At 53.5% G+C, this 18969-nt stretch overlaps 6 protein-coding genes across 6 annotated transcripts; 4 read left to right on the top strand and 2 right to left on the bottom strand.

Annotated features, from left to right (window-relative positions):
• Positions 1–1016: 1016 nt before the first annotated feature.
• PG994_009942 (uncharacterized protein) lies at positions 1017–2239 on the bottom strand (the record flags this gene model as incomplete). Its single annotated transcript, XM_066861351.1, has 3 exons — positions 1017–1446; positions 1508–1781; positions 1897–2239. 3 exons carry the CDS (start codon positions 2237–2239, stop codon positions 1017–1019), a joined length of 1047 nt encoding a protein of 348 aa, XP_066710461.1.
• A 6363-nt stretch (positions 2240–8602) lies between these two features.
• PG994_009943 (uncharacterized protein) lies at positions 8603–10146 on the top strand (the record flags this gene model as incomplete). Its single annotated transcript, XM_066861352.1, has 4 exons — positions 8603–8717; positions 8768–8837; positions 8948–9794; positions 9877–10146. The coding sequence occupies 4 exons, from the start codon at positions 8603–8605 to the stop codon at positions 10144–10146; spliced, it is 1302 nt and encodes a 433-aa protein (XP_066710462.1).
• Positions 10147–10661: 515 nt separating this feature from the next.
• PG994_009944 (uncharacterized protein) lies at positions 10662–11974 on the top strand (the record flags this gene model as incomplete). The annotated part of the gene is made up of 3 exons (XM_066861353.1): positions 10662–11014; positions 11102–11275; positions 11350–11974. The coding sequence occupies 3 exons, from the start codon at positions 10662–10664 to the stop codon at positions 11972–11974; spliced, it is 1152 nt and encodes a 383-aa protein (XP_066710463.1).
• Positions 11975–13343: 1369 nt separating this feature from the next.
• On the top strand, positions 13344–13601 carry PG994_009945 (uncharacterized protein; the record flags this gene model as incomplete). The annotated part of the gene is made up of 1 exon (XM_066861354.1): positions 13344–13601. The coding sequence occupies one exon, from the start codon at positions 13344–13346 to the stop codon at positions 13599–13601; it is 258 nt and encodes an 85-aa protein (XP_066710464.1).
• A 2212-nt stretch (positions 13602–15813) lies between these two features.
• PG994_009946 (uncharacterized protein) lies at positions 15814–17447 on the top strand (the record flags this gene model as incomplete). Its single annotated transcript, XM_066861355.1, has 2 exons — positions 15814–16584; positions 16752–17447. The coding sequence occupies 2 exons, from the start codon at positions 15814–15816 to the stop codon at positions 17445–17447; spliced, it is 1467 nt and encodes a 488-aa protein (XP_066710465.1).
• A 137-nt stretch (positions 17448–17584) lies between these two features.
• On the bottom strand, positions 17585–18953 carry PG994_009947 (glucokinase; the record flags this gene model as incomplete). The annotated part of the gene is made up of 2 exons (XM_066861356.1): positions 17585–18300; positions 18371–18953. The coding sequence occupies 2 exons, from the start codon at positions 18951–18953 to the stop codon at positions 17585–17587; spliced, it is 1299 nt and encodes a 432-aa protein (XP_066710466.1).
• Positions 18954–18969: the final 16 nt, after the last annotated feature.

Here is an 18969-nt window from a genome sequence, read left to right on the forward strand (position 1 = left end):
CGCCGCAAAGGCCGCAATCCTTCCGACCGGGTCTTTGTCCAGCCAATCGAAAAAAGATGAGATCACAGCATGCAGCAACAGTTGATTGGTATCTCGCACGGATAATCAGTCATCCAATCAATTGGCATCGAATATATTTCAAACAGCCAACCTGCAACAAGGAGGCGAAGGAGGAAAAAAACAACCTGACGACTGAACGCCGATCGGATTTGCGCCTTGACTACAGTTCTTGAGTTGCGAGCTGCAACTGCAGGGAAGAAACCCGACCGTGGGAATCAATAGTGAAGGTCGACTGATTCCATGACACATGTTGACCAAGCTGAGCGAGTCATGTAGAATGCCACCTTATTTCAAATCCGTCCCTTGAGCTTGATTCCGGGTGGCAATGAACATGTCAATAGCCCAGGGTCCAGGACCCAGTCCACTGGTTCTGCACTAGGTTCATGTTGTTTCCATGTTGTAACGGGACCGTTTCCGTTCCTTTTTTTTTTCCTGTTCTTTTTTCCTTCCAATTCCGTCCCAATCGGGGATCGCTCGCAGCACCACGTTGCGCGCTGTCGGGTGATTCTTACAGCCGAGATTGCGTGCAGGTAGGTAACGAGGCGCATTCATTTTAGAGTTCTCACTGCGTGCAGGGAAGACTCGGCTAAATCACCAGATTGAAGCGAGGGGGGAAAAGCCAAGCCTGAACAACTGTTGACGTGCCCTCCAATTGAAACCCTGTCTCATGGTTTTTCTCCGACTCCATGGCTTTCACCGAATGCGCTCTTCCTTCAGCAATGGAGTGAATGATAATAGAATCAATTGATATATCCAATAAGCCCAGAGAGAAAATGAAAACACGCAAATGAATATGCTAATGAACCTTGCCTTGCAAAGGTGGGGGGGGGGATCTTGTGCTGAATAACTTCTGTTCAGGGGGTCGCGAGAGCCAAGGGCTGGCTAGGTGTCGCAGTTGCTGTCGCCGTCTCTGGGGCCGTCTCCAGAGCCATCTCCAGGAAATTGATGTCGCTTCTTTAGGCCATGGTGTTCTGTTGGCTCGGCGGCGCGTATCGTAGCGTGAATGTACTCCAGACCTCGTTCCCGCTCATTTGGTGTTCCAGTCCTCGTATGTACTGCCGTATGGCCGGTGTGTCTTTCTCCTCCAGTATCTCCTTCTCCAGCGCCTGATGCAGCGCCTCCCACTCGCGGCAGAGGTACGTGAGCGTTCGCTTCGAGGCCTCGGCCGATACCTGCGTCTCTTCGCATAGGATCGCTACACTGGAGCAGAGTACCGCGCCTTCCTCCCCGGACTCTTTCGACTGTCGGACCTCCTTGTCGTAACTCCACACATCGTTGATGACGGAAACGTGTCGGAACCAGATGCGGTCCAGCGGCTCTACCAAGCGCAGGTCTTCTGCTGACATCTCCAGCCCCATCGAAAATCGCCCCAATGTCGTAACCAGTCTGATGTGATTGCTCTGTCAGATATAATGATACGAAGGGGAGCAAGTGCTTCTGTACTTACGATGCGCCAACATCACGACCTCGCCATTCGAGGTACTCGCCCATATTCATCTTCTTCAATCGTGTGTCTTCCGTTTGTGCCGCCATGAAGTCGGCCATGGGCCCCAGGACTTCACTGGCTAGCCTAGCATCGAGCACCCGCATCTCCGCCCAGATATCATACGACATCCATTCCACTGCGACCGCACGATCCGGTTCTTCGTCTCCTCTCATGAGCGCCATCATCTTTGCATTGTACTGCCGGCCGTCCTCCAAAGACATATGATCGAGAAGGTCTAGAAAGAGTTAGCGTCCTTAACCCCAAGTTATACTGATCTCCCAATTGGGATTCGTGTGCTAGCGGTGGCACGTCGTATAGTCGAGGAACGGGGTTTGAGTAGCGTGACTTACCATCGACCAAGAACAGTAAGGTAATTAGGCGGCACACGACGCCTATCCGGTCATCCAGCGCCTCGGGATAGTTGTAGCACATGTTCCGGGTGAAGTCGGCACCCAAGAACTTCTTCCGCGACTTGCTGTTGGGGAAGGGCCAGTTCTCCAAGAAGTAGGCATCGACCTCCTTGATGACTTCTTCAACACGAGGGTGGCAGACGGGCGTGAATCGCGTAGGCGCGACGGCCATGTACCATGACGGCAGAGGTCTGGCGGGAGGTGGAGGTGTCGTCCCCGATAGTATCTTGGACCGTCCAGAGCTCCAGGAGAGAACCTCTCCAATGAGAGAGACTAGCATCATAACGACGAGTTCTAGTTGTCGTCTCGTTTCGGGTTGTTGCAAAGGTTGTAGTTCACGAAGCGTGAGTTAGCTGGTGGAGAGTCGTGTTCTGTAGTGCACATAGCCACACTACGAAGCGTTCAAATGGATTTTCGTGCCCAGTGAATACAAAATAGCATATCTTGGGAGCGAATACTACTGATAGGTAGTTGATGTGCACGGTTGTAGAATATTGGTTGGCGGGAAGGGATCATATATCGTCGGCCGGGAGGACCAAGGGTTTCAAAAAAGGCAGTCAAGACCAGGTGCATGGGCGGAAAGAAGCACAAGGTCACCACCCATTTTGAACAAGAGACTCCATAACCCCCACAGCTGAATTCAGCCCAGCTCGGTACCACTACAAGTAGTACGGTGGCCACACGTCGTCGCAACGCAGCTTCGGGTTTCTGCCGGGTCAAGCGTAGATGATCTCCCTTGCTTGCCAAGAAGGAGCTAGGGTTGGGAGAAACAGTAGGAAAATGCGCACCGCGCCGCACCGCTTGAGTTGAGAAGCACCGAAGCTGGCGTTGAAATCCCTTGCACCATTGGCCAGAGCAGACCCTTTCCCCTGTTGATGGAGTGAGTATGAGTACGAACCGCTGGCTGACGTACTGTAGGCGTCTCAAAAGAGCAATGTGGAACTGTGGACAGCGAGGATGAAAACCAGAAACGTACGGAAATGGGGAAAAGAGAGCCGGGGAGACTGGGTAGGCACAGCTTTCTTCGGAGATCAGAGAACCATTCTGATAAGATTCTGGCGTTATGACCGTCTGCTCTCCATAGCTGACGCCGGAAGGTTACATTAGGGAATTTGACACTGAGCCAGGGGGGCCCCTACTGGTTCCTCCTGACTAGTTGTATCATGGATCACTAAGACGGCCTGAACGGGCAAGGCGTATTCCGAGTAATACGGGGCAGAGAGGCCGTTAGCGGGACACGTGGTGCGGCCGGCGCTCTCCCAAAACGCTCGTCGGCATCAAGTCAGAGGATTCAAGGGACCCCCCGAACGTCAAGATCGACTGTGTTATCGCCAATGCCCCTGCAGCAACGGTGAGAGAGGGAGCTGGAGCACCGGAGTGAGTTACCGTAAGGATGGGTTGGCTATCCGAATTGTGAGGGGCTTGGGGCGATTCATAACAGCTAGTGCCCAGGTACTGGGGTCCCCTCGTGATTGGATGGAAGAAAGAGGGTTTTGCCTCTGACTTGTTGGTTGGTTCCTCTGTTGCATGATCAGACGATGCAAGGTTTTGGCTAAACACTTGCTTCGATCAGGTGAAATCCCACTGACTTGGAGTCGGGCCTTGGATGATCAAGACGAGTCGAAAGTCGCGGCACGGCCTGCGTGTGGCAGCCAGTGCGGAGCTTGGAGAGCCCATGAGAGGTCAAGCCCCGATTCGGGTCCGGTTGCCAGTTGTGGTGAATCGCCAGGGGCCTTGGAGATGATTGAAGTGGTAAGATGGCTCTGTGCCGCACTGGATGGATGGCAATAAATCGCACGTGTGTGGATCAAATCCTTTTTGACATGCAACTAAGCTTTAAGTCGATGATGCATCATCCATGTGGTAAGCACCTAAGTTGGGCAGTTGTCGGGCGGCTCTCGCGACAATGTTAGCTAGCATGCACCTAGACAGGCACACACTTTACCTCAAACAGCGCCCACATCTTCCAGGGCTCTTTTTCAGCCTGCTTCCGATGGGTGGCACTTACTTACCGAACATACCTGGTCACCAACTGCTCGGTCAATTGTGTTGATTGAATATGTATGTCGAGAATAAAATAATGAAGTGGAGGAGAAGGAGGAAAGTGGAGATAACGATCGATTGAAGGAGCGTTAAGCAGGTGCGGCAGGCAGAGGCACACACGGCACAGAAGGAGAAAAAGGAGATGACGTAACATTCATTTAGTTGGCTCGAGGACACTTGCGCAGGGACTCCCTTCCATCTCTCCTTCTATGTACGTGACGCCGCTGGTAATCGTACGATGGCCAGGTAATCGTTATCTCAAAACTTTCGTAGGGTTCCCACTCATTTGTAGATCCCGAGCCCCTTCCGTTCACTGTAGAGTACTTACTTGCATTGGCACTCGCCTCGTTTTTCTCTCTCTCTTGATCGACTCTGGATGCTGGAGGTACTCCGTAGATGCGACTGAAAAGACAACTGCGAATGAAATGCAAAGCCCGCCTTCCACTTCTGTCCGTCGTTTCCAGTTTCGTTTGACTGGGAATAGCATGCGGCTCGCAGGTACCCTAGCTTGATTGATTCTTGCCCACTCGGCCACTCCAGTTGTGTTCCCGTCACTGGGGCGATTGGCTGGAAGCGCAAGTGGAAACTTCACTACCCATCATTCCGGTAAGTTTAACTAGCTCGCAACTCTCTGCGTTGGATTGGGATTTGCGACGCAGAGATCGAAACGATAACAGCTTTGGAATGAGTAAGCACTTAGGCGAAGCTTAGGCAAGGCTCGATCAAGACATTTTCTAGGCCACACGTTGGGATCGGCGTGTTAGGTTACTCTGTACAGCCGCCGGCACTGATGTCGCCCCCCTGTTAGACCGCTTCCCTCCAGTCTGCCCTTCGCCTCTGCCTGTAATTAATTGCGTGCTCGGTTGCATACCGCAGGGGAGGGGGCAATCATATCATGTGCCGTGTAAATCCGAACACCTTTCCTCTTTCTAACAACGGTTTGTGGATTGAGCGACGAATCCGGGATACCGAGCTGCCACTATTTCAGCGCGCGCGGCGCGGTAACCGGTGCCCTGCAGGCCACGGAATAGGCAACGTGCAGCCCATAGTGCGACCTGAAAGGGGACGAGGGCACAACGCACCTGCATTAGTGCCGGTATCGAGAGCCTCGGTTGTCGAACAAACGGTGTGCCTTGACATGGTTCTGGAGCGCCATATTTCCATGTCAGTCGTTGTGCAGAATCGCCGGTAATTACTTACCATTAGACCATCACTTTGAGAGCGCCAACACTGGCATAACAGTCACCTCTCAAGATGTACAGCACCTCGTATCAGTTCAGCTAACATACACTACTGTACGATCAACTATGGTTCGACTACCTATTAGCAATTTGAGAACAATGGAAGATTCGAGATAGGCGAGCCACCCGCACACACCATTGATCACCGACCCCGACGGCACAGCTGCACAGGCCTATATGCTGTCCCTTCCACCCCGGGCCGGCCCGCACACCAACGCGTCCGATGAAACCCTCCAATATCCCAATTCTGACACATAATGATACGAGACAGGCGCATTCCATTCCAGGTACCTGGCATGCCTTCCAGATTGCCTAGGTAGACCAACTGTTCAGCCCAAGTCAGCTGATAAACTTGCCATCATGATATTACCATTCCCGCTTGCATGATTGGACTCCTACTCGCTTAAGTACTCGCGCTCTTCCTGCATGCATGAGACCGGCACGCATGGGGGGCAACTTTCAGTCTGCCTTCTAGATTGAGGTCTGGATTCCGGTGATGCATACAAACTAACCTAGATACCGACGACTACTGCACGCTTCTCGCCCCGAAACAACCTGCTCATGAATATCCGTCAGTCTCCCGACAGAGGTGCAGAAGCACGCCACATGGACTAGAGCAGCACATCATGGAGCTAGTCTCTCTGCATTGAAACTGAGGGTGTTCCGTCCGAGAATATACTACTGTTTCAAGCCGCCATTGCATTCCATCGTGAATTTGTTGACAAAAATACAGGCTGGTACTTTCTCTCTGCAAGCAGTGTCTATTACAACATTCGTTTTGATACGCTTACAATGGTTGCAGTGCCTGTGAAACTACAAGGACCTGCCAACAGCTGCCAAAGTATGACATACGATCTCTCCGCCTTTTCTCCCTTGCTATCATTTCTTGGATTGCCACTACCGGTAAAGGGTGCACTTGGTGGGTGAATCACCGAACCATATGTAGCTAGTCAGGCTATCTTTGGGATGCAGGACCTGCCTTGGGCGCCGACGTTGCGCCGCCACCCCCATACGAGGAGAAACCATCCGCACCTGCTTACCTAGTAGCCCCCGGTGATCGTTACCGCTTAGCTAAGCCTGCTCCTCAGCCCGCTTGCTGCTAAACTAGGTAGCGCCTGGCCTTCCGAGCGAGCCGCCGCCAGCCCCGTACGTTTCCCCGTAAACAAGATGACGCTCTGTGCCGCCGCCGGCCGGGACGCTGGACCCTTTCCTATAGCGCGTGGTGAGTGGAGGACAAACTGGGTAAATAGAGAAGCCCCATGCCGAAGGTAACCTTGACGGCAAAGATAGCTGTCGGTACCCCTCCCGCACACGCGCTGATCAAAGTACGAGGTTGCTGACGGACTGGGTCTCCCTCGCGCTTCTCCTCATGCCTAGCTGCCTCCTGCCTAGTACCGTGATGGGACAGGTCGTGTCCCCGTTGTTGGCAGCAGCACTTGAATGATCCTGGCGCCTCCTGGGGGTGGACGGTCCTAGTGGGTGTTCTCCGCCTAAGCTTATCGTGACAGACACTCGGAGCAGTATGCAGTAGATGTAAACACCAGGAGGTCTGGTGGCAAGACAGACCTATAAATTCATATTGGGCCTGCCAAAAATCTGGACGGTTTCACTTCAAGGGAGGTTTTGCTCGGACTGAACAGTTGAGGGAGGAAAGCCTGAGTAGGTATAGCCGAGGCCAAAGCAGCCGCTACAGAAAGAGACTTGGAGGACATTTCAAAATTATGATTGTACCCATAATGGAGCGATGCTATTTCAAGTCCATGTTATCTAAGTTCCACCGAGGTTTGCTCTTTCCGGAAAGCCTTGCATTCGACGAAGAATCCGCGACACCAGGAGTGAAGTCTTGCCCCTATAGTTGGGTACACCAACAAGAGACATTGATGAAATCCCGTTCAGAAAATGTAATAGAACCGACGGATGATACCGATACTCGGATCATTAGTTTTCACTGTGTCTGGATGTCCTCGACGATGGCTCGTAGCAGAAAGCTGTGCAATCTTGAGGGGGGGGGGGACACAGCACTTACGCGCTTCACATAACTGATCCCATTACCTTTCCTAAAGGCTTACATTTTCTTCTCCTTGGGATTAGTATGCTATAACTGTTCCCTTATAGGCTACTCTCTTCTCCGGTGACATTTGATTTAATCTTTTCGCACTCATATCCAGGTCCCAATCTTCTCGCAAAAGAAGCCGCAAAGCATACAGCCTGTCTTGGTATCATGCTGAAATATAATACTCAAATTCATAACGATTCCACACATGAGACACAGGAGTCAAGATTACGTTTGCTTCTATTTCCACATAACAGAATCAAGCCCTTGAAATCAATTTGTAGTGAGATGGCTGCCAGGGGGACTTCTTAGCTTTGGGACGAGACCGGACTGGATCTTGTCCAGGACTCAATAGAAGAATACACAACGACAGAAGAAACTGAAAAACGTCACAGTATAAGTCTTTGCCGGATATCCTAACCCCACTGGCACCATCTCGAGCATTATTGTCACTGCCATGGCATACAAGCAAACCCCTGAATCAGTGCAACCTCCTGAGCTGTTTCGATGAGTAAATAGAAACACTACTTGCCTATAAGATAACCATCTAGATCATAGGGGTAACAAGTTGATGTATCATTTAAGGGCTGAGAAGTAATCCGGGCATAGATGGCTATTGGCTATTGTGCCTATTTATACCCTGACCTACCAAGACCGCCAAGATAGAATACAAGTAATTAAGATGTCCAAGACAAATGCATATCATCTTTCTCATGGGATTTAAGTTGACGACCCCGAGCTGGCTTGGAAATTGATCCTTTGCTTCCTGTCTCCCTCGCGGTGGCCAGCTGCAACTACACCCTCTTTCTCTCTCCACATCCACCTCAATGAAAATGTCAGTGAACATGTGGAGGCACTTACTCAGCGGAAAGGTCACCAAAGACCCACCCCATGAAATAATGGGTCGCTTTAAGGGCGAGGACGGTGGGGGAAGTGCGCTTCGGTTCTTGGCCCCCAGAATCTCTACTCCTTTACACTAGGACTCTCACCAGTGGCCTACCATATTGTCGGGACTCCAAGGCCGTGATAAACTGAGCGGCCAGTATTACGTTCCAGGTGCACGTGATATTCTTTGTGCAAGTTGCAAGACACGCACTAGTCCCGCTTATCTGAATGGCATTCGTACGCCGGCTTAGCCAATCAGCTGCTATGTATGACGACGGAAAGGGTCATGATGTCATCATATGTAGCGAATTACCACTCTACCCGCTCACCCGGGATTGCCGAGAAGACTGATATATCTATGTTGTCTTTCCGTCTTGGCTCCCGTGACATCCCACTTGAGTGCAATTTTGATTAGACCGTCAATATGAGCGACCCGAGCAATCCCAATATCGAAAACCGAAGCACGCCCCAATGGGGACTGATGCAGCGGGAACTGTTTTGGGCTCCCAACGAAGAGAAGCATACACCGCTGAACACCCGTTCGTACCAATGCCCGTCCGTGCTCCGGCCCATATGCACTACTGGTCAGCTAACACCGTGCAAACAGACCCGGACAAACTGAAGCAACTTGCCGAGGAACGTCTCAGCAAAGGAGGATGGTACGTGCCAGAGGCCCTGATTAGCCGCAATAGTAGCCATGACGATGACGCCGGCTACCCCGGTTAGCTGTTCCCACAATGTCCTGACCTTTCTCCGCTCTCTGCCGCAGGCTCTACTCATCGTGTAACGCCGGCCAGTCGTGGACGCACTACGCCAACCGCCTAGCCTTCTACCGGCACCAGGTCATCCCACGGCAGCTGGTGGACACGAGCCGCCGCGACACGGCGACCACCATCTTCGGCCACCGCGTCGCGGCGCCTATCGGCTTCGCGCCCATCGGTATCAACCGCATCTACCACCCGACGGGCGAGCTGTCGCCGGCCAAGGTAGCGCGCGAGCTGAACCTGCCGTACTGCCTGTCGTCGGCGGGCAGCTGCAGCATCGAAGACACGGCGCGGGCCAATGGTGAGAACGACGGTCAAGGTGTGCGCTTCTTCCAGCTGTACTGGAGCCCCGACGAAAAGGTCTCGACGTCGATGCTGCAGCGCGCCGCGCGCTCCGGCTACTCGGCCTGCATCCTGACGACGGACACGTGGCAGCTGGGCTGGCGCCACGACGACGCCGCGGCGGGCAACTACGCCTTCTACCGCGAGCACGGCGCGGGGGACCTGGCGCTGCAGGACCCGGCCTTCCGCGAGCGGCTGCGCGAGGCCGGCATCGACCCGGCGAAGGACCCGAAGCGCGCGGGCGCCGAGTGGATCGACAAGCACATCTGGCACGGGCACTCGCACACGTGGGCCGAGATCCCCGGCCTCATCAAGCAGTGGAAGGACATCTCGGGCGGGAAACCTTTCATCATCAAGGGGATCCAGAGCGTGGCAGACGCACGCAAGGCCGTCGAGGTCGGCGTCGATGGCATCGTTGTGTCAAACCATGCGGGGCGCCAAGTGGACGGGGCGATTGCCAGCTTAGACGCCTTGGAGAAGATTGTCGATGCGGTTGGCGATAAAACCTACGTAAGTGGCGGTTTACTTTTGATGATTTACTGTTTGCTATCATCACCTCCCCAAGCCAAGGCTGACTGAAGCATTGAATCAGATTATGTACGATTCCGGCATCCGTGGTGCCTCTGACGTCTTCAAGGCCTTGGCCCTGGGCGCCAAGTTTGTCTTTATCGGCCGCCTCTGGGTGTGGGGGCTCAGTGCAGCGGGCGAGGAAGGGGTTCGACACGTCATGAAGGCTTTGCTGGCCGAGTTTGATATCATGATGAATGTGGCCGGCTACCCGGACTTGGAGGATATTAATCGGGATGCGCTCGAGTCTTTGCCGAAGGGTACTTACTTCCCTGGCACGCCGAGCTTAACGTGATCAGCGTCCTCACATAGAAAAATCAACCATCACGGTGGTTGTAACACGGTGGCTGTCATATAAGAAACGTTATGAATCTCGAGACATCGGAAGTCTGCTCGGCGACTGAGCACGGAGATACGCAACGAATTGACAGACGTTCGGAGCCGATGGTAGCATAAGGCGATTAACCCGTCTGTCAGTTTTTGGCCGTTTACTGTAAGGGTAATAAATTGTCAGATAAGCCCGTCTATGTCCGTTAACACCAAGGGCACAGCGACTTCGCCATCTGACTAATCATGTAAGGGGTGCTGTGTGATTGCGGTGACTGACAAATACGGCCCGCAAGGGGGGGCAGCGGTGCTGACACTCTCCAAATACCCCGCTATGTATCAATCGAAAACCCCGGCACTTGCGGCGGGACACCAATTTTCACTCCTTTCGCGATATCGATTCAGTCACACACTTACGTTTTCGTTGTTGGTACTTCTTTCTTTCACCTCCACTACACCAACCACCGTGTCAAGCAAATCACTATGGCTGGAACAACTTGGGATATCCCCTCCGGAGCGACGGTCAAGGTGTCCATCATCGACTCCACGATGAGGCTCAGCAACATGCCAACGACAATGTTATTCGATAATGCTGTGGAGGACTTCGACCACCTCGACAGAATCCCCACGTGGTGCCTCCTCGTCGAGAGCGCGTCGGGCCGCAAGGCCGTGTTCGACCTGGGCGCCCCGACCGACTTCGACACCTATGCGCCGGTGTACAACAAGTTGATGAACGAGGCCGGCCTGCGCTCGGGCTTCAAGGTCGAGAAGGACGTCGCGCAGGTCTTGCAGGACCACGGCGTCGCCCCGGCTGACGTCAGCAGCATCATCTGGAGGTGAGTCATCCCGGTGCGAAACCTAGCAGACCTGTAGCGGCAACGAGACCCGCTTCCCTACGGCCCATGTTATGAGTGGTTGGGCAGATCTGAGGGCTTACCTGTATCCGTTCACTCCAGCCATCAGCATCTGGACCATATCGGCAATCCCAACACGTTCCCCAAGTCGACCGAGATCGTAGTTGGTCAAGGCTTCACCAAGGCCTACTGCCCCGGGTACCCCACAAACCCAGACTCGCCAGTATGTGAGACGTACTTCGCGTAAGTCATGGACTGTCCACCCAGGATAACTAAGCTCCCGAAAAAGGTGAACCTCACACTTCGTAACACTCTAGCGACCGAACCCTCCGCGAGATCAACTTTGAGCCCGGCCCCGCCGCCAACCCAAAGATCGGCGGGTTCCGCGCCCACGACTTCTTCGGCGACGGGTCCTTCTACCTGCTGGACACGCCTGGCCACACAACGGGCCACCTCTCCGCCCTCGCGCGCACGACGCACGGTGATATTGAAGACACCTTCATCCTGATGGGCGGCGACGTCTGCCACCACGGCGGCGAGCTGCGCCCCTCGCCGTACCAATCCCTACCGGACCCCCTCACTGCGTCCCACTACCCCGTGCCCGCGGGCCTCAATATCACTGGCTGTCCGGGCGCGGCGCTCTTCGGCGCCCTGCAGACCAGCCGCGGGCGCAGGGCGCGCGACGAGCCCTTCGTGGACCCGTCTAAGCAGCTCCAGGAGGACTATGCGGCCTCGGGGCGGTCGATCCGCGAGGCGCAGGTGCCCGACGCCATGGATAACGTGTTCTTCGTGTTTGCGCACGACGCCACGCTGTTGGGTGTTGTTGATGTGTTCCCGAAGGGGGCGAACGAATGGCGGGACAAGGGGTGGGCGGACACGGCGCGGTGGACGTTTTTGAAGGACTTTGCGCCGGCGGCGGCGAAGTTTGGGGAGGAGAAGTGAAGTGAGATGAAGTGAGCTGAGGTGTGGGTGTGAAAGGGGGAAAAGTTGCAAATTGGAGGAAGGGAAGGGTTGGTTCAAGATGGTTGACCAAGATGAAAACGAAGGCCTGGCAGAATATATCGTACCGCTAGAAGTGTTGTTTGAACCAGTTTCAAGGAGTCGTGACTATGGGTATGGTCCCGAGTATTCCAAGAATCGTCGATGAGAAATGATGGATCAAATCTTCAGGAGCAAGGTTTGGTAGGTAAGACTGTACGGAGAGGATGATGATGATAGAAACACCCTGAAATAGAAACTGGGTTACGAGACAGGAGTTTCTTGTTGCTATTTTGGAATTTGAATCCCGCATACAGAACCGGTGATGGTCCAAAGAGCCACTAAACGGTTTGATGAGTAAGTAGATTTGAGAACCTTCCTGTGAAATGGACCGAATAGGATCTCATTAGTGTCGAAAAGTGGCAATGAGTTCGGCACTGAGCACAAATTTGACGCCCAAACGGCGCCTGACCACAGCAACATCCAAATTCACACCATATGTGGGCTGTTGGCACAATTCTATGGCGCCTGGAGTGGAAGGCCGATCGGGCATTGCTTTTCTCCCGCGCTGAATTCCAAAATTGTGAGCAAGCATCAGCGCAGACAATGAGAAAGTTGGTGATTTGCCATGTTTGTCCAGGCGGCGTCTGTGTGCCTGCGCGCATGCATCCAAGTCCAAAGCGGAAATAGGGGCAATGGGGGTATGGTACGCCACGATCCTTGGCGCTATTAGTCTAATAATAACCGTTTGACCCGGAGGACCGACAAGCTCCCAGCTAGCCTGAGAACAGCTAGCCCCTGAGCGGCGTTGCTGGGAACGAACACAAACACCTAATGTCAGTATGCTTATTTTCCTAGTAGCGCCCAGCGGGAGATCTGTGACAGCTGTGCGCGTAAGCCGGACATTCCGTCCTTCCTTCTATTTTGGTCAGTTCTAGATTTGTCAGGATGAACGAGGCGTCACAACGAGAGTGTGCAGTAACGCATTTGTCGAAAATTCACGTGCGAACCGAGCAGTGTCACGGTTACTGGCGGCGAGGTGTTGCGCCAGCCATGGATATTCTGTAGGAAGTCGAGTGCGGTTTGGTGTGAGGCAGATCTGTATAAGTATAGGGACATATCCCGGAAAGAGAATAATTTTGTTTCCTCATCAGCATCAACATCTTCAGCCTTCTAGCACTTCTTCAACACACTCAATACTACTACTACAATTCTTCATCTTCATTACTCACCAACAAACAACCAAAACAACTTTCAGAGTTCTTACTCTTCACCTTCACCACCAACAACCATTACTACTTCCTTCTTAGGAAACCAACCCACCACCTTCAAAATGCAGAGCTTCACCATCACCGCTGCCTTCGCCGCCATGGTCGCCATGGTTTCCGGCCAGACCTTCACTGCCGGCCAGGCCATCACCGTCGCTGGACAGACCGTCACTCTGCCCACTGCTATCACCGTCTCGGGCTTCAACCTGTCGACCATCTCCGTCGGCAACATCGCCGTGCCTACTGTGTCGCTCTTAAGCGATTTCAGCTTCAGCTTCAGCTTCTTCAACATGACAACCATCCACTCCCTCATGGGTGTCTAGACATACTTGTCGTTGGTTGAAGATGAGCGGGCAGCGACAGGGGCTTCTTTGACGCACCGCTTACAACGGATCGAATCAGCTGTGCTTCAAAGCGTCTTCACCAAACCGGCCTTTGTCGCTGCCTCCTCATTTTGATTTGGTGGTTTCACTTGCATAAAAAGATCTTCGCATGTTCTGGCTTCTTGTATCTGGTTTTCCAATCATTCCCTTTTCCTTTGTCTGGCATTTGAAGGGAAGTTTAATGGGTTGCACATCACACAGAGAGCTCTTCACTGGATATACATACATAGAAAGAGACGTACTGCATCAGGAATCGCGAGAGGGAGGCTTTAATTGGTAGGGGTGGATTTTGTTTCACTTTCAGATAGTCAATCAATCTTTTCCGTTTCCATTACTTTTTTTTTACATGATTACACTTTCATTAACAACTGACTTCGTTGTGCCTGCAAGTGACCAATCATTGCATATCAAATTTGCTTTCTCACTTTCAAACTCCCAAGACCACTGTACTTCCGAGCCATTTAATTCTAATGTTCGAATTTTAGTAAAGGTCGGTAGCACTCGCCATGGCTTGCAGGAAGGCAATCAGTTGATACAACATGGTGTATGCACCTTGCTGGAGCTTGGTAGCTCAAGCCCTCCGTGGCTCATCTCAACCACATTCTTTCTCTGCAAATAGGTCTGTTGTCAAAAGTACCCTTAACCATCTATCCACACAATAAATTCGAAGTTCAAAAGATCGACGAGTCTATATGCCTGGCGTGGATCGATGGCCTTCTTGATGTATCACCAGGGGAACTCCGATCCATCCATGGCAGCTTACAACCCCACATCCTTCAGTCCGCCCCGAAAAAGCTTGACATCAAACAGGTATTTAATCCGTACCTATTCTACCTGCTTTTTCTGCTTCTTCACTCATCACAAGTCGGATCATAAAGTCGTATATTGCCTGATCAATGATGATGAAGCAATCTGTCCCGCTAAACTGTGGAACGTTGAAAGGCGAACCGGGGCAGACCCAGCTCGACTGAGATCTCGGGGGTGATGGGACAAAGAATGGAAAAGGCACAAATGGGATGATAAGGGTACACTGTGTCGGACGAAGCCATGACATGTCCGCGATGGCTGTCTTCAACGGTTTGAAAACGAGAGAGGAGCTGTGTGCCGTGACCTGGACGAAGGCAAAGGCATAGAGCAGTGAAGGGAGAAGAGAGTAACGATGTTGGACTTGAGTAACCCGTGGGGCCAGTGAAAAGATATAGCGTGGAAGAATTGAGAAGAAAGATAAGGATAGTTTATGGAAGATGAACGTTGGCGATCAAGTTTGTGGTGTTGCGAAGGAAGCTTGGAAGAGCTGGAAGAAGGAACGAGTTAAGGCAGAGGGGAGACCATTATTACTTTTCAGTGTCAGTCTGCTCACTCAATTGGCACTGGCGAGTGCCTTCGACTTCCTCATAAGGCTACCATGGTCAAGTCGGTTTCTACCAGCAATGGGAAGTACAGCTGCAAGTGCGTCGTTGGATGATGGGTGTACAATATGCAGTGCACATGTCTTCTTCTGGATGCAAGTGCACAGTTGGCAGGTTTCTTTAGGCAGCCGCCTTCTGTCCGACAAGGCTAGGTACTAAACAAAACACTTGCTCCCTCTCCGTGAAGTCGGATTGGCATGTGTTCGGGAATATCGACCAGAGTCAGCCTGGATCATTGGCGGTTGGACGACATCGCAGTAAGACTCATGTTACATGTCAAGTTCTGGAACCAGCAAGTTCGTTATGTAACTTGGAAATGAATCCGAGGTGAAGTCGCAATTGACCAGCCTGGAGTTTGGGACAAGTGAACGAAGAGCTTTCAGTTGTTGAACATTCAGTCTCGTATTGTGCCCACAAAGGAGTGTCTTGTGTACTGAGTCCAAAGCAATAGGCCGTCTCCGCTAGCTAATCGCCAACGTCGTACCACACCAATGGTGATTGCGGCGTCATTCGTGGGACGACAGGGAGAAGGATTGGTGGCGCAGCACTTGCTCCCCCCGCACTCGCTGACGGCATACTGGAGAAACATGGAGGGCTGTTAGGCAGCAGAATTTGGGAAATACCTACTGTGTTTGTCTTGTTTCGATCAGTACCATCTGGGGAAGTTTCTATGTGATGACTCCCTCTTGAATCCCATATCTGTGATTGTTTTCGCTCCAATTGACACCGATTCCAGGAACAGAATGGCGCCTGTAACGAAAGCAGCAGCAGTCCCAAGCCCTGTGATCGCGGGCCATCATCATCTACCCCCAGGTGATAGCACGACCAGAGAATTCTTCGAACATACCAATGCACCGCGGATCAACACGGATGCTTTTATCTCCAGGTCACTGAAGGAGCACTACCCCAATCTCGAGCTCTCCATCACTCCCGCTTCCAGCTGCGAGCTCCTAGCCTACGCGCGCGCCGGCTTCGCCAGCTACGAGCCCGTCGACGAGGATGATAAATTCTGCGGGAAGAAGAGTAAGCTCCCGTCGTCCCTGCAGTGGGACATCTACGTCCCGCCCGCGCGCCGCCTCGACGGCGCCCTGGGCGGGCTCGGCGAGCAGGTCCTGTACGGCAAGTACCAGTACAAGTGGCAGGGCCAGGAGTTCCTGGTCTACCTGGTCGACGGCCGCGACGGCGTGTCCGCGTACCCGACCGTGCGCAACTACTACGTCCTGACGGCGAGCCGGCCCCGGGCCCAGCAGCTGCTGCTCGAGGCCGGGCGCTGGGGTGCGGACCTGCACGACGAGATCTGGGTGTACGACCAGGGGCGCTGGCAGAAGGACCGCGAGTTGTACGCCAGCATCCAGAAGACGTCGTGGGACCAGGTTATCCTGGACGCCGGCATGAAGCAGGCCCTGATCGACGATCACGTCTCCTTCTTCGAGAGCCGCGACACCTACGCCCGGCTCCAGGTCCCCTGGAAGCGCGGTATTATCTATCACGGCCCGCCTGGCAACGGCAAGACCGTCTCGATCAAGGCGACTATGCACATGCTGTACGACTGACGAGCCTGTGCCGACTCTCTACGTGCGGTCGCTAGCCTCGGTAAGTAGGGGACCTTTCCTGTTGATTAAGTTTTCTCAAAAACCACCCATAACAATGCGGCTGATCTGGTCTTCCTTACGGCACATAGTATGGCGGCCCCGAGTTCTCAATCAAGCAGATCTTCGGCAAAGCCCGCGAGTTCGCGCCATGCTACCTCGTGTTCGAGGACCTGGACTCGCTCATCGACGACCGGGTGCGGAGCTACTTCCTGAACGAGGTGGACGGGCTCAGGAACAACGACGGCATCTTCATGGTCGGCAGCACCAACCACCTCGACCGGCTGGACCCGGGCATCGCGAAGCGGCCGTCGCGCTTCGACCGCAAGTACCGCTTCCCGGACCCGGACCGGGCGCAGCGCGTCGCGTACTGCGAGTTTTGGCAGGGCAAGCTCGCAGACAACGACGAGATCGAGTTTCCGGACAGGCTGTGCGGGGCTATTGCCGACATCACGGATAAGTTCAGCTTCGCGTACATCCAGGAGGCGTTTGTTGCTGCGCTGTTAGCGATTGCGCAGAAGGCAAAGAAGGAGAAGGAGAAGGAGAAGGAGCAGCAGAAGCCAGGCGGTGGAGAGGAAGGGTTGACTACTACTACTACTACTACTCAGGAGCTCGAGGACGACTGGGTCGGTGTCGTAGGTGGGGGTGATGGTGGCGGTGATGATCTGGAGGATCTGCTACTCTGGGTCGAGATCAAGAAACAGATCAAGATCCTGCGGGAGGGGATGGAAGACAAGGGACGGCAGGCGGCTACAAAATTCAGGCAATTCAGGCTCGATCTCTTATAAGAGGGAGTTTAAACGGATGATTAGTAAATGAAATCTATTAAGATGGAAAATTGTATAAGTAGATGTAGCTGGTATGGCCTGGGTATTCAGATGGAATTGATTCGTGTTGGGTTTCAGTTGATTGCTGATGTTTCCTTCTACATGGTGGCGGCCAATGCAACAAGAGCTGCTCCAACTCCGGACCCGTCTTTGGCCATCCCGATTCGCAGGCGCTTGGCGTGGCCAGGTCCCAACACGTCTTCCACTGCTTCGCGTATCTCTTGTTCGAATGTCGGATAGAACTCGATTAGAGAACCATCCACGCCCACTTCGACCACATCTTCTTCCTCTTCGTCTGCCAGCTGTGTTGTTGTTGTTGTTGTCGGATTTGGTTGTTCTTCAGGCGCCATGACTGCTGCTGGGGCACCCGATTTCTTGTTAATAGCGGGTCTGAGAAGCCACCCCAGGCCTAAACTCCGCACTACCCCGTAAATGAATGCCCTGAAGCGCCGGCACATGGCGCCAAACCGACTGCTATTACCACTGCTCGAGTTTGAGCCTGAGCCTGAGCTTGACACCTTCATCTTTATGGACTGCTTTTCAACCCCCGCTGCGTCCGACTTCGATAGCAGGGAAGACACTGTCGACAGCGAGTCGCGTGGCTGGCTGCATTGCACAATAATGGCGGCAAGCGCCACTCCAGCTAAACGGGCAGACCGGCGTGCAATGGCCTTTGCTATCATCTGGATTGCGCGGGCATCGGCCTCCGACACATTGTCGTCCGCTCTGAAGATTTCGGTGACGTGCACGATGGCCTGGGAGAGGTTGCCGCTGTCATCCGCCGCAATGTGCGACAACACAGAGCTCTCAATCCCTTCTTTCCGAAACACCGGCGATCCCGGGTTTAGTGTCATGCTGAACAAATGCTCATCGGCCAAGCGCACTACGACCAGCCTCAGCAGCTCGCCCAGATAGAGCCCCGAAATCCGTTTTCTCCGCCATCTCCTGCCGCGGATGAGGCGAAGCCGCATCAAGGAGTTCGTCGTATTCTGTCGACGGGAGCACGCCTTCTAGGCCGTCGCCGAAGCAGCCCCATTCCGTATTGATGACCATCAAGTCGCCGGGCTGGCGAGTCTGGAAGTCAGCGTGTCCGTGCAGCCTCTTGACGTTCTCGAGCCTCTCCACGTAGGCGGCGTTGGTCCCCGTGCCGAAAATGGCCCCGATCGTTGTCGCCGTCGTAGCAGAAGCCTTTCCTTGCGACGCAGTGTATGCTCGAGTGAGCAACGTGCCAACACTATCGTTCGCCAGCGCGACCACGAGAACAGGAACATGGAGCTCGTCCAAGCCCTCCTGCAGCATCTCGCACGGATCGCGACCCAGGGCCTCGGGGATGTTCCACCCCTTATCCCAGAACATCACACTGCCTTTGGCCAATGTGTGCTGTTCATAGGTGAAGCTGAAGGTGAAGCCTAACTTGCGAAAGTCCTCGCGCCGCAGAGAATGGCCTGCCACACTTTGGATCCCCATCGTGTAGGTCGGCCTC

This window comes from Apiospora phragmitis, assembly GCF_038363925.1.
Source record: "Apiospora phragmitis strain CBS 135458 chromosome Unknown utg000010l:1.0-9815664.0:1.0-9183399.0, whole genome shotgun sequence".
In the NCBI taxonomy this organism is placed as follows: domain Eukaryota; kingdom Fungi; phylum Ascomycota; class Sordariomycetes; order Amphisphaeriales; family Apiosporaceae; genus Apiospora; species Apiospora phragmitis.